Source organism: Phacochoerus africanus, chromosome 2 (genome assembly GCF_016906955.1).
Source record: "Phacochoerus africanus isolate WHEZ1 chromosome 2, ROS_Pafr_v1, whole genome shotgun sequence".
NCBI lineage: Eukaryota > Metazoa > Chordata > Mammalia > Artiodactyla > Suidae > Phacochoerus > Phacochoerus africanus.
The window spans coordinates 133,454,714-133,469,375 of NC_062545.1; the positions used below are offsets into that span (position 1 = coordinate 133,454,714).

Genomic DNA, 14,662 nt, shown 5'->3' on the forward strand with positions numbered 1-14,662 from the left:
CTTTCATCAGACTTCCCAGGGGAAGTATCAGCTGGTGGTGAAGAGCTTTGACTGTGGGGTCAGGCAGATCTGGGTGCAAACTGACTCTGCCATTTACTAGTTATAAGATAATGTATCTTAGAAATGTATGCAGCCCAGTTACAAATTAGCCTCAGTTTACTAGTTTGTAAAATGGGGACAATATGCTGTTTCATTGGTTTATGGGTAGGATTAAATGAGATAATGAATGTAAATAAAGCACTTAACACTGCCAATCAGGTAACTCTATAAATGTTAGATGCTGGTATTAACGTTATCATTCATCATTATGATAATTATTAATATTATTAATCATAATCATGTTAAAACTTGAGTGACAAGTTCTAAAGAGTTCTTAATTTCAAATGCTATTACCAATTTTCTACAACTCAAGAAGATTTTTATGATGTCAAGAAAATAGAACAAATGGGAGGGGCATAGATTAAAGCATACTTTTGGTTGCCTTTCTGAATATGTTTCTAACAAGTTGGAATCATTCTGTGTCACTATGACATGCTACATTTACTGTGTATATGACTTCTATTTCAGTTAGCCTAAAGAAGCTTCAGGATAGGGTCTTTATCTTGTTCCTTATTTGTTGGTTGCAAATGTAGAAAGTATAAAAGAATGAAGGAGAAAGAATTTGAGATTTAAAAATCATCTGAGACACACTTCTGAATTCAGTGCAATAATTTATTAGCTATTTGGAAGGATTCATGGAGGTAAATATCTATTTCACAGGGTTGTTAGAAAATTATATGAAAAACTATATATGAAAGCACCTTGTAAATCAAGATACATGATGCCAGTGTTATTATCATCAGACATAAAAATTTGTTGAATGAAAGAACAAGTTGTAAAAACAAAACAAGAAAAAAGCATTATGGTTTTAATAAACTTTAAGCTCACTCCTGCTTTCAACATAATACAGATGAATCTGAATTAAAAGAAGTAGATTCTCAACTCCATGATGCTATTCAGAAGATGAAGAAGCTTGATAAGATATTGGTGAAGAGACAACATAAAGAAAAAGAAATTAAGAAGCAAGGCCTAGAAATGAGAATAAAGCTGTGGGAAGAACTTAAGGTAAGAATTATAGAGCCATGTGCTGAGATGTAAGAAACAGCTTCCTCTGAGATGAGTGAGAAAAGCGTGGACTCTGGTAGTATGAGTGTGGTCTTCCTTAATTGATTTTGTGGAGGGTGCTGTGTATATGTGTGCATGATGAGGGTGAGGGAGATAGTTTTCTGGGACTGGAGAAGGTGACTTAGCAGCATTCCACATTCCAGGCATTGCACTGGCGTGTTCATTCTGCATGGACAGCAGACAGCACGTTAGGCCTCTCTCACTGGTGTCAGGCTGGGGCTCCTCCATCTCTGGAATAGAGAGGGATTCATCAAGTATGCATGTCTGCTCTTTCTTCAGCAAGCTTATAATCTGGAGAAAAGTACATAAATATACATAAATTTAACCCCCATTGTTACCATTATTATTTGAGTAAACTTTTGTGATAAACAAGCAGCAAGTTCACTGTTTCACATGCTAGTCAGGATCTCTTTGGGAAACTATAAAGTGCTCATGGTCTGTGACCATGCTGTGTTTGTTGTGTCTCCATAAATTTCTAGTGCTTTGTTAATGTTCCTTGGCCTTCTTGGACTTTTTATTCTCTGTAGTATTGAGGAGTGGAAGTTGATCAGATAGGTAGCCATTGGCTCATATTTGAGCTTTGCTCCCAAAGGAGAGCACTTTTAAAATAAAGAACATTATGATAACAGATTGGTTATTTTTGATAAATTTCTCCTTGATTAGTTGACTGACTTCTCAGGAAATTTCCTAGGTGATGATATGAATTAATAATGAAGTAATTAAGAATAAATTTTTACAAGGGTCCCAGGAACACCACTGGAATGAAAAAAAGCAATATATAAAATGAAGCACTCGACAAAGGAGGCAAGAATATAATTGGAGAAAGGACAGTCTCTTTAATAAGTGGTGCTGGGAAAACTGGACAGTTACATATAAAAGCATGAAATTAGAATGTTCTCTAGCATCATATACAGAAATAAACTCAAAATGGATTAAAGAGCTAAATGTACAACCAGATACTATAAAACCAGAGGAAAATATAGGCAGAATACTCTTTGGCATAAATTGTAACAATATCTTTTTGGATCCATCTTCTAGAGTACAGGAAATAAAACCAAAAATAAAAAAATGGGATCTAATTAAACTTAAAGGCTTTTGCACAGTAAAGGAAACCATAAACAAAACAAAAGGCAACCTACGGAATGGGAGAAAATATTTGCAAATGATGCCACCACTGGGAGATTAATCTCTAAAATGTATTAACAGCTCATACAGCAAAATAACAAAAAAACCAAACAACCCAGTCAGAAAGTGGGCAGAAGACCTAAATTGTCATTTCTCCAAACAAGACATACAGATGACCAACAGGCACATGAAAAGATGTTCAACATCACTAATTGTTAGAGAAATGCAAATGCAACCAGGCATCACCTCACACTGGTCAGAATGATTATCAGCAAAAAGTCTGCAAATAATAAATGCTAAAGAGAGTTTAGAGAAAAGGAAACCCTCCTGCACTGTTTTTGGGAGTGTAAATTGGTGCAGTCACTGTGGAAAACGATACAGCATTTCCTTAAAAAACTAAAAATAGAACTACCACATGATCTGGCAACCCCACTCCTGGTCATATATCTTAAAAAGATGAAAACTCTGACTTGAAAAGATACATGCACCCCAATATTCACAGCAACATTATTTACAATAGCCAAGACATAGAAGCAACCTAAATGTCCATCAATAGATGAATGAATAAAGAAGATGTGGGTTATGTACACACGATGGAATACTACTCAGCCATAAAAGAATGAAGTATTGCCATTTGCAGCAACATGGATGGACCTGAAGAATATCATACTAAGTGAAGTAAGTGAGAAAGAGAAAAATATCGTATTATAGTGCTTATATGTGGAATCTAAAAAAAAGTTACAAATAAAGTTGTTTACAAAACAGAAGTAGACTCACAGACATAGAAAACAAAGGCACCATTACCAAAGAGGACAGGAGGAGAAGGGATAAGTTAGGAGTTTGAGATTAACAGATGTATACTACTATACATAAAATAGATAACAAGGATCCACTGTATGGCACAGGGAACTAAACTCAATATTTTGTAATAACGTATAAAGGAAAAGAATCTGAAAAAATTTATTCATATATATATATATACATACACACAGATATGTATATAGCAGAATAACTATGCTATACACCTGAAACTGAACAGCATTGTAAATCAACTATACTTCAATAAAAATTCAGTGCTTTAAACTAGAAAAATAATTTGTGTAAATTTCAGCAGGAAAAGTTAGCCTATCAGTTATTCCTGTTGAATCTCGAAGTTTTTACTTGCTTGGAAATATGAATTATAACTGGAATTGTAATAAAATTCAGCGTCGATTTTGCAGTGTCTGAAATTATAATTTGATGATGCACCTTTAGGTTACTCATTAGTTATAGAAACATTAAACAGAAACTTAAACTTTAAGCAAGGTAATTATGACTTGATAGACTTATTCCAGCTGTATCTGGGAATACTCAGTGACAGAATTTTGAGGGAACAGGAAACAGTAACAGATTTCCTAGTTAAGGGAATAAAAATAACCTGAACCTTCTAGTGTGTGTGCATGTGTTTGGAAATCATATTGGAATTAAAAAAATGATGAATATAGTTGCCTTCTTTTCCCATGTTTAAACATTTATTTCTCTTTTTTTTTTTTTAGTCTGCAAAACGTAGTGAAACTTTACAAAGTAATGAGGAGATGGAAAATACAAAAAAGTTTCTGGCATTGACTGCTGCATCAGAAGAAACTGTTGGTGAGTAAAATTGATTCATATTTATTTATTTATTTATTTATTTTTTGTCTTTTTGCCATTTCTTGGGCCACTCCCTCGGCATTTGGACGTTCCCAGGCTAGGGGTCTAATCGGAGCTGTAGCTGCCAGCCTACACCAGAGCCACAGCAACGCGGGATCCTAGCCGCGTCTGCAACATACACCACAGCTCACGGCAATGCCAGATCCTTAACCCACTGAGTAAGGGCAGGGATCAAACCCGCAACCTCATGGTTCCTAGTCGGATTCGTTAACCGCTGCGCCATGACGAGAACTCCTTATTTATTTTTATCGCAAAGTCATAGAGTATTTAAAATCACCAATTCTGGAGTTCCCGTCGTGGTACAGTGGTTAACGAATCCGACTAGGAACCATGAGGTTGTGGGTTCGATCCCTGGCCTTGCTCAGTGGGTTAACGATCCGGCATTGCCGTGAGCTGTGATGGAGGTCACAAATGCGGCTCGGATCCCGCGTTGCTGTGGCTCTGGTGTAGGCTGGTGGCTACAGCTCCAATTAGACCCCTAGCTTGGGAACCTCCATACGCCGCGGGAGCGGCTCAAGAAAAAAAAAAAAAAAAAAAAGCAAACACACACACACACACACACACACAGATTACCAATTTTGTTATTTTTTTTTTCTTTGTGAGTTTAACTCTTTTTTTTTTTAGGGGAAATGATTATGTTAGACAGGACTATATGGGACTACTCTGAGCTTAGGTATGTTTCAGAATCTTCTAGGGTTTATGTGTGCTAAAGGGTGAGAGGGTAGGGCAGTGAAAAATCAGGAAATAGACAAAATATGTTTTTGCTTTTACTTCTATGTCTCTTAGATGCTTCTGAACACACAGTTTACATAGAAAGTCCCATGAGGTGTCTCAGCCAGGCCTCTGCAACCTTTTTTGAAAACCCATGACTGATTTGTCCTTTTCCTGTTCTCTCACAGTCCTGCTTTATGAGACCAGCCAATTGATTCTGCACATATGTTTCTACTTTCCCCACTAGTGTGTTATGTACTGTTGACTCATGGTGGTTAGGAGCGCTGACCCCCACGTGGTTGAAAATGCATGCATAACTTTAGAGATGGCCCTCTATCTGTGGTTCTCCTTCTGTGGATTCAACCGAGGATTGTGTAGTATCGTAGTATGTATTTATTGAAAAAAAAACTTGCATATAGGTGAACCTGCACAGTTCAACCATATGTTGTTCAAGGGTCAATATTTTTTTGTGTGTGTGCTTTTTAGGGCCACACCTGTGGCATATGGAGGTTCCAAAGCTACGGGTTGAATTGGAGCTGTAGCCACCAACCTACACCAAGCCACAGCAACATCAGATCCTTAACCCACTGAGCAAGGCCAGGGATCAGACCCGCAGCCTCATGGTTCTTAGTCGGAGTTGTTCCCGCTCAGCCATGACGGGAACTCCTCAAGGGTCAATTGTATATTTATGATTCACCTCCTCCTTCTTTGCCTTCTTTTTCTTCTTCTACAGAAGTACTATGGAATTATATAACTTATTTTAACTTACTTGTATAGTAATGACTGTTTTAGTGATTGGGAAGCAGTTGGTATTTTTTTGGCAGGACACTTTTGAAATCCTTTAACCTACATGGTAAGTGGTCATGTAGTATTGCTTGGGTGTTAGACTAGCTCTAAGCAGGAACCTCTTATTTCCCTGAGAGTCCTGGGATCCATTAGTCTTTTACAAAGTGAGTATCTAACATTTTAGAATCCCAAGAACCTGACTCAGGCTACAAAAACTTTTTAGCATGAGTTTTGATGTGAATGAAATCCTTCAAGTTTGTTTAGTTTCAGACCTGGCATTGAGAGCTCAGAAGCTGCCTGATCCTCTCTCTATGCAGAGGCAGTAATGCTGCCTAGTTACCACCTATAGTATTCAGTATTGTCCTCCATCTCCCAACATTCATGTCTAACTGGAGCCTCAGAATGTGACCTTATGTGGAATTAGCATCTCTGCAGATGTAATTAGTTAAGATGAGGTCATCATGGATGAGGGTAGGGCCTGAATCCAATAACCTGGGTCCTTATAAGAAGAGGAGAGGACACCTAGATTCACAGAGACACAATGACCTGGGGAAGAAGGCCCTGAGAAGACTGGGGCAGAAATTAGAGTAATATAGCTATAAACCAGGGAACACCAAGGATTACTGGGACACACCAGAAACTAGAAAGAGGCAAGGAAGGATTCTTCCCTAGCCAACACCTTTATTTCAGATGTCTGGCTTGCAGAACTGTGAGAGAATCAATTTCCATTGTTTTTAGTCACTCAGCCCATAGTAATTTGTTGTTTTAGAAGCCCTAGGAAATTAATACACTGGCCGCTTTCAATGCGGTCACCAGAGATGTGAATGAAGGGGCCCCCTTGGACATTTCATCTCCAGCAAAGACCATGTAGAGAATAGCCAAAGCTCTGTGTGTGGCCCCAGTTGAACTGCTCCAACCATCTTTAGCCAAATACAGCCACCCCAGCTGAGGCCTTGTTCATGGTGGAACAGAGACAGGTGTTTCTGCTGTGTCCTTCAGATAGCTGTGACTCACAGAATCATGAGCATAATAAAATAGTCATTGTTTTATGCCACTACATATACTTTTTAAACTTTTTTGTATGTGTGTTCTTTTTGGCCATGCCACAGCATGTGGAAGTTCCTAGGCCAGGGATTGAACCTGTGCCACAGTAGTGACAGTGTCAGATCCTTAACCCACCAAGCCACTAGGGAACTCCTATATTTTTATGTTGAAATAATTTTAAACTTACAGAAAAGTTATAAATGAGTTGCTATAGACTTTTTACCCAGCCTTCCCCTAATTAATTAGCATCTTATATAACCATGGTAAAATGATTAAAATGGAAAAATTAATACTGATTCAGTGCTATTAATTAAACTACAGAGCTTCTTAAAATTTCATCAGATTCACCACTTTTTTATTCCCTAGTATCCGACACAGGAGCCCATGTTGCATTCAGTTGTCATGTCTCCTTAGTGTCCTCCAATCCATGATAGTTCCTCAGCCTTTCCTTGTCTTTCATGGTCTTGACACACGTGGAGAGTACTGGTCAAAGATTTTGCAAAATACCCTTCAATTTCAGTTTGTATGCCCTTTTCTCTTGATTAGGTTGGAGGGTAAGTGTTTCAGTCTCAGTCCCCTAAGTTATGTGTGCTTCTCAAACAATCGCGCTTGGGGTAACTAATGTTGATATATCTTATTACTGGTGATGTTAACCTCAAAAACTTGGTTAGGTGGCATCTGCCAGCTTTCTCCACTGTAAAGTTACTATTTTTCTTTTTATAGTTGATGAATACCTTGGGAGAGATATCTTAAGACTATGCAAATATCTTGTTTCTCTTCAAACTTTCACCTACTAGTTTTAGCATCCATCAGTAGATCTTGCCTGCAGTAATTATTACTTTTTGTCCCTAAATTTTGGGTGACTTTTCATGCAACAATAGATAAGTGATTTTCTTTGTGTGTGTGTGTGTGTGTTTTTGCCTTTTCTAGGGCCACTTCCTGTGGCATATGGAGGTTCCCAGGCCAGGGGTCCAATTGGAGCTGTAGACACCAGCCTACACCAAAGCCACAACAACGTGGGATCCGAGCTGTGTCTGCAACCTATACCACAGCTCATGGCAACGCCGGATCCTTAACCCACTGAGCGAGGCCAGGGATCGAACCTGCAACCTCATGGTTTCTAGTTGGATTTGTTAACTACTGTGCCACAACGGGCACTCTGATAACAAGTGATTTTCATCATCATTATTATTTTATTTTATTTTTTGGCTGCATGCGTGGCATGTGGAAGTTCCTGGGCCATGGGTCCAACCTGCATCACAGCGGTGACAATGCTAGATCTAATTTAACCTGCTGTGCCACCAGAGAACATTTCATCAGCATTATTTTTAATTACCATATATTAATTCATTATATGGATGTACCACCATTTGTTTAACACCCTGTTAAATGTTTAGATTATTTCCTGTTTTTCTGTTTAAAAATTAAAAAAAATTTTTTTCTTTCTTTTTTTTTACATCCACACCTGGGGCATATGGGCGTTCCCAGGCTAGGAGCTGAATTGGAGCTGCAGTTCTGGCCTACAGCACAACCACAGCAATGCCAGATCTAAGCCGCATCTGCAACCTACACCCATCTATGCAACAGCTTGTGGTAACTCCAGATCCTTAACCCACTGAGTGAGGCCAGAGATCGAACCCATATCCTCACAGAAACAGCATTGGGTCCTTAACCTGCTGAGCTACAACGGGAACTCCTGTTTTTCAATTTTTTCAAATAAATATAATGCTGCAGTAATATTCATAGGCAATTATTTCATGATTACCTTTTGTGGTAGGCCAAAAAATTGCCCCTCTACCCTAAGAGATATCCATGTCAAATCCCTAGAAGCTGTGAATGTTATCTTATTTGGAAAAAAGGTCTTTGCAGATATGATTAAGTTAAGGATCTTAAGATGAGATAACCCTGGAATGTGGAGGTGGGCCCTAAATACCACACTAAGAGTCCTTATCTGAAAAAGGCCGAGAGAGAAGAGACAGACGGAAGAGGACATGATGTGCACATGGAGGCAGAGTGGAGTGAGTGGTGTGGCCTCAAGCCAGGGAATGCTGGCAGCCACCAGAAACTGGGAGAGGCAGGGAGCAGAACCTTACCTGAGCCTGAGACAGAGTGCAATCCTACTGACACCTTGATTTCAGACTTCCAGCCTGCTGAACTGAGAGAAAAAGTTTCTGTTGTTTTAAGGGACCAAGTTTGCGTCAATTTGTGATAATAGCTACGGGAAGTTAATGCATCCTCGGATAAGTTCCTGCAAGAGAAGTTACTTAGATTGGATTTTTAAAGATTTTTTTCCACACTAACTTATTGAAAGGTTATACCAATTTAATCTCTCACTAACATTGTCTGAGTATTGTTTTCCTATACCCACAGCAACAATGGATTTTGCCATTGTTTTAAGCTTTGTTTATTTAAATTGGAATCATAATAATTTGTATCTCTCTGATAATCAGGGAAGTTGAATATTTATTCTTTTGTTTAGCATTTTGTGAATTACTTGTTCTTTTATAAAGGGTTCTTTTATTGATTTAAAGTACTCCTTTATATATTAAGGATACTAATTCTGTCATAAATATCAAAAACATTTTTTTCCAACAGGTATGTTGTCTTTTTCAAAAAGTTTTTTTGGAATACCATGTTTCTCAAGTCTGTTTTTCTCTCTGAGAGCTGTTCAGAAATGACTACATTATTTAGTAAAAAAGATTGCAAAGCTCCTTTAAACCTACAGCTTATAAAATAATTTTTTTTACTAACTTAAATGTCTATAGACTATTGTTTAAAAATAATCTATCTCAAAAAGTACAACTTGTTATATTTTCTTTAATGTCTATAAGTAATACTACCTTCATAGAATTGAGACTATATCCTTTATTCCACTTAAAAAACATGGGCAGTTTTAGGAATGTGATTCTGGATATAGTATCTCAGCATCTGTGTGTGTGTGTGTGTGTGTGTGTATGTATTTTTTTTTTTAGGGCTGCACCTGTGGCATATGGAAATTACTGGGCTAGGGGTTGAACTGGGGCTCCAGCCACCAGCCTACACCACAGCCACAGCAACACCACAGCTTGTAGCAATGCTGGATCCTTAACCCACTGAGCAGGGCCAGGGATCAAACCCCTGTCCTCATAGATACTAGTCGGGTTCATCACCTCTGAGCCATATCTGGAGCTCCCTGCCCATTTTTTTGATTTTTTAAAATTTGTTGTTATTGAGTTGTATAAGCTGTTTGTATATTTTAGAGATTAATCCCATGTTGGTTACATCATTTGCAAGTATGTTCTCTCAATCTATAGGTGGTCTTTTCGATTTGTTCATGGTTTCCTTTTCTCTTCAGCATCTGTATTTTAGAATGCAGGTGTTAACTTCTGATTTTTCCAGTGAGGCATTTCTAAGAGGCCACACCTGCTGTGCTTGACTCTGAAGCAAAGACTGTAAAACATGCCACTCTGTAAGTGGATCCGTGGTGGCCTTTTGACATCAGCTTTTTCAGTCACAGAGTTCACTACCAAGTGAATCTTTGGCCCTGGAAGTCAAGACTTTTGTTTTCAGCTGGCCTTTCTTCACAAACAAATTCAAACTATCAAATATATTTAATTTTTAAAGCTCACGGCAGGTATATTTGGTTAAACCTGTGGAGCTCATAATTGTATCTATGGAGTCATGTGACTGTTGGGGGCTCTGTAGACATTTACAATAATGCTATGTTGGTACTAATAGTCTAACATGAAAACTTATTAGACTTCATGAGCTGAAAGCTGGAGTTACCAGAGGCTTGGAAGCTATGTTCAGAGAGAGTCATTGCTTCAAATATTATCACATCAGAGTTTCCATCTTCAAATTTCAAGTTCTTAGTCCATTATTATGTATTGGCAGTGTTTATTGTGTGCAGAGCAGATAAGATGTGAAGTAGGTTTGATGTAAAAGGAAATGAGGATCAAAGACCCTTGGTGAACCAAATGTCTATTGCCCTTCATTCTTTCTGCTGTCTGTCTTGATTAGCTCACACTTGACCAGTTCACCAGATAGAAGAGACAACATTATTGTATTCCTGGTTCTTCAGATTTAATTAGATTTTTTTTGAAGGCTGGCCTTTTATAAAAGGTGAATTCCTTAATGAAATTTCTTGTTGGCTCTTTTATGGCATAGGCATGTATTCAGCAGTCACACATACTTGATTTTCAAAAACCTTAAAACCCAAAATAGTATTTACTGTAGACTACTTCAATAGCTTAATTATACTTTTTTTTTTTCATATTTTACATAGCATAATCATTACCTTCTTCCAGAAGAGGTAACTTTTGGAAACTTCAGTTTACAAAGTGTCTTATCAGCATGTATAAAAGAAATGAATAGAAGTTCAAGAGGCCAGTTTGACCACATAGCACTGATCTTTGAAATCTCATATTTCTATTATTCAACATAGCTACATATCATGAAATAGTGTCAAACTGCTTATATTTGTTACATTCTGAGGTTACTTTTTTCCCCAGGTTATTCCCTGAAATTCAACTATATATAAAATGTTTTAAAAATTAAAAAATTATTTTTATCAGGCCTATGTATAGCCATAAATTGAAGTGTTCTTATAAGGCTTATTATGAAAACAAATCTTGCTGTTTTCCTCCACAATTGTTTTTTTCTTTTGTTACCAGGAAAGTGCAAATCCCTAGTGAACTGTCCAGTAGGTGGCAGCATCTTGTTAAAATATGTACTTTAAAGGAGTCTCTTGAGGAATTTAGAGCCAAGCTTACTTGACTTGAACTTTTTTTTAAAAAAATATATTTTTATTAAAGCATATTTGATTTACAGTGTTGTGTCAATTTCTGCTATAGAGAAAAGTGACCCAGTCATACATATATATACATTCATTTTCCCATATTATCTTCCACCATGTTTTAGCACAAGAGGTTGGATGAGGTTCCCTGTGCTATACAGAGGGACCTCATTGCTTATCCATTCCAAGTGTAACGGTTTGCATCTACTAATCCCATTCTACTCCCTCCCCATCCCCCTTGGCAACCACAAGTCTGTTCTCCATGTCTGTGAATCCATTTCTGTTCTATAGATAGGTTCATTTGTGCCACATTTTAGATTCCACACGAGTGATATCATATGATATTTGTCTTTTTCTGACTTACTTCACTTAGTATGAGAATCTCTAGTTGCATCTGTATTGCTGCAAAGAGCATTATTTTGTTCTTTTATGGCTGAGTAATATTCCATTGTATATATGTAAATGTCTTCTTAATCCATTCATCTGTTGATGGACATTTAGGTTGTTTCCATGTCTTGGCTATTGTGAATAGTGCTGCTGTGAGCATATAGGTGCAGGTATCTTTTTGAATTGCAGTTTTGTCCAGGTATATGCTCAGGAGTGGAATTGCTGTACTTGAACTTTAAACACACATCTACAAATAAACCCAAACCTACTTTCTACCATTACTCTTTATTTTATTTTATTTTATTTTTGTTGTTGTTGTTGTTGTTGTTGCTATTTCTTGGGCTGCTCCCGCGGCATATGGAGGTTCCCAGGCTAGGGGTCTAATCGGAGCTGCAGCCACCGGCCTACGCCAGAGCCACAGCAACGCGGGATCCGAGCCGCGTCTGCAACCTACACCACAGCTCACGGCAACGCCGGATCGTTAACCCACTGAGCAAGGGCAGGGACCGAACCCGCAACCTCATGGTTCCTAGTCGGATTCGTTAACCACTGCGCCACGACGGGAACTCCTACTCTTTATTTTTTTAACCTTTAAACAAAAGGAGAAATCTTAGGATGAGTAGTATTCTTTATCTCTCCTGTCCTTTCTTTATCTTCTTACTTAAGAGTGACCCGAGGGACTTGGGGTTAGAGACAGAATGGCAATTTTTTTTTTTTCTTTTTAGGGCTGCACTTGCGGCATATGGAGGTTCCCAGGCTAGGGGTCAAATTGGAGCCATAGCCGCTGGCCTATGCCATAGCAACACCAGATCTGAGCCGCGTCTGTGATGTATATCACAGCTCAAGGCAATGCCAGATCCTTAACCCACTGAGGAAGGCCAGGGATTGAATCTGCGTCCTCATGGATGCTAGTCAGATTCATTTCTGCTGAGCCACAATGGGAACTCTCAGAATGGCAATTTCTAATCTGTTTTCCAGCCCCACCCCAAACAGAATACATTCTACTTCCCTTTGAACATCACATATAACCAGCAGAAAAAAAAAAAAGAAGATACTTGTTGTATGTATAGTTTTATTTATAGGTACTGAACACATGAAGCCTTGTCTCTAAGAGAAAGATAAAAACCACATTAAATTGATTCCTTTAACCACATTTTGACTTTATAAACCAGAGATAATAACCTCAAATACTGAGGTGTTATATTAGATAGTATTGCACAGCTAGAGATCTCAGAAATATCTTAAAAGTCTTTGTCATAACATTTTTGAGGGATCACATTCAAGTTTTTCTAGAGAAATGTTGTGAAAATCAAAACTCTTTACCATACCAGGAGTTTTCCCTTAGTTTTTAACATTTATCTGATGGATAGAGATAGAATTCAGTGCTCTCTGAGACAAATGCATATAGTGATAAGATTGTTTTCAGTGTTTTGGACAGAGCCTGTTCTTTTTTTTCTTTTGTCACATTTGCCTCTTGTGTTTCCAGCTCCAAATTTTATAAGTATGTGTAAGCACAAAGCAGTGGCATTTTAGTCAGCCAGCCTCCTCAGAATTTGCAAATACCTCTTTAAAAGTGCTTTTCTATGAAAACCAGGTAATTGTTACTTCTGCCCTTGGATTTTTTTTTTTTTTCCGGTCTCTTTAGGGCTGTACTTGGGGCATATGGAAGTTCCCAGGCTAGGGGTCAAGTTGGAGCTGTAGCTGCTAGTCTTTACTACAGCCACAGCAATGCCAGATCCAAGCTGTATCTGTGACCTACACCACAGCTCATGGCAATGCTGGATCCTTAACCCACTGGGCAGGGCCAGAATTGAACCTGTTAGATTAGTTTCCTCTGAGCCACAATGGGAACCACTGCCCTTGCATGTTAAGAGTAAATATTCCACAAAAACTTGCAGGTCTCTTGCTGCTCTGATTTGCAGACGTCTGAGGGGAAAAAAAGTCACATCACTCTGCTAGCTGGTAGTTAAGGCTTTCTGGTTTTTAACCCCTCTTGGATTCTTGGTATTACTTGGCAGTTTCTCTTGCATTCTCCCAAGTGGCTCTTCCAATTTTTTTGTGTATTTAACCTATTGTTTTCTGCCCGTCCTTCACCCTGGTGGTCTTAGTGTCCAGAGAAAATGGACCAACTGGGTGGGAATCCCTTCCATGTTCTTGCTTTCTATCTCTACTCTGCACTCTGGCTGTGATCTTCTTCCGCCTTCCCTCTCCCCTTAGATGGAGGAAGGAACTCTTTTCCAAGGCCAGAGTCAATAATGTCCCATCCCTTTAACTCTACCACTGGGTCCTGATCAATTGGTTTTTCTGTCTCTTACCTCAAGCTTCATCTCTCTTGTCTCCTCTGGCTCCTTGCCTTCAGTTAACCCTGCTCAAATCGTCTGGTCCTAAAACAGAATAAAAGAGCCATCCAACCAACCAAACATGCAAATAAAACCTCCTCTCTTGGCTCTTCACCCTCCTCCCAAACAGGTACCAATTAGTTTCCTTCCTCTCCTTAAAGAGCAGAGTTCTTGAGAAAATAGTCCACATCTACTGGTGCTACTTGGTCAGCTTCCATTTACTTCCCAACTCTTTTCTCCTCTCACACTACAGAAGTGATCTTATCAGTGATCCTCCTGCATTATGAATCTAATGACATACTTCTAATTTTTTTAATCCCATTTGATAGCTCTGTCATATCTGAAATCGTTGACCACTCCTAGTATAGTAGCTTTTTTATTGGATTCATCATTCCCTGATGGTTCTCCTCTCCCCCTCCTCAGTTTTCATGATCGAAACCTATTCTTTCTTTTGTATATTTTCTCTATCTTGGTTAATGGTTTTATCATCTATCCAGTCTTTGTGATGGCTAGTTGTATGTGGCAACTCGACTGGATCACAGGATGCCCAGATGTCTAGTTAAGCATCATTCTTGGGTGCGTCTGTGAGGGTGTTTCTGGAAGAAACTAGCATTTGAATTGGTAGACTGAGGGCAGTGCATCT

General features: G+C 38.5%; 1 protein-coding gene across 1 annotated transcript in view; it reads left to right on the forward strand.

Moving 5' to 3' along the window:
* LOC125119578 (fibrous sheath-interacting protein 1-like) overlaps positions 1 to 14,662 on the forward strand; it is a 77,220-nt gene that overhangs the window by 24,842 nt on the left and 37,716 nt on the right. Inside the window, exons 4-5 of the mRNA XM_047766748.1 lie at positions 950 to 1,104; positions 3,825 to 3,918. Coding sequence (XP_047622704.1) covers positions 950 to 1,104; positions 3,825 to 3,918 — 249 coding nt within the window. The remainder of the gene's footprint in view (positions 1 to 949; positions 1,105 to 3,824; positions 3,919 to 14,662) is intronic.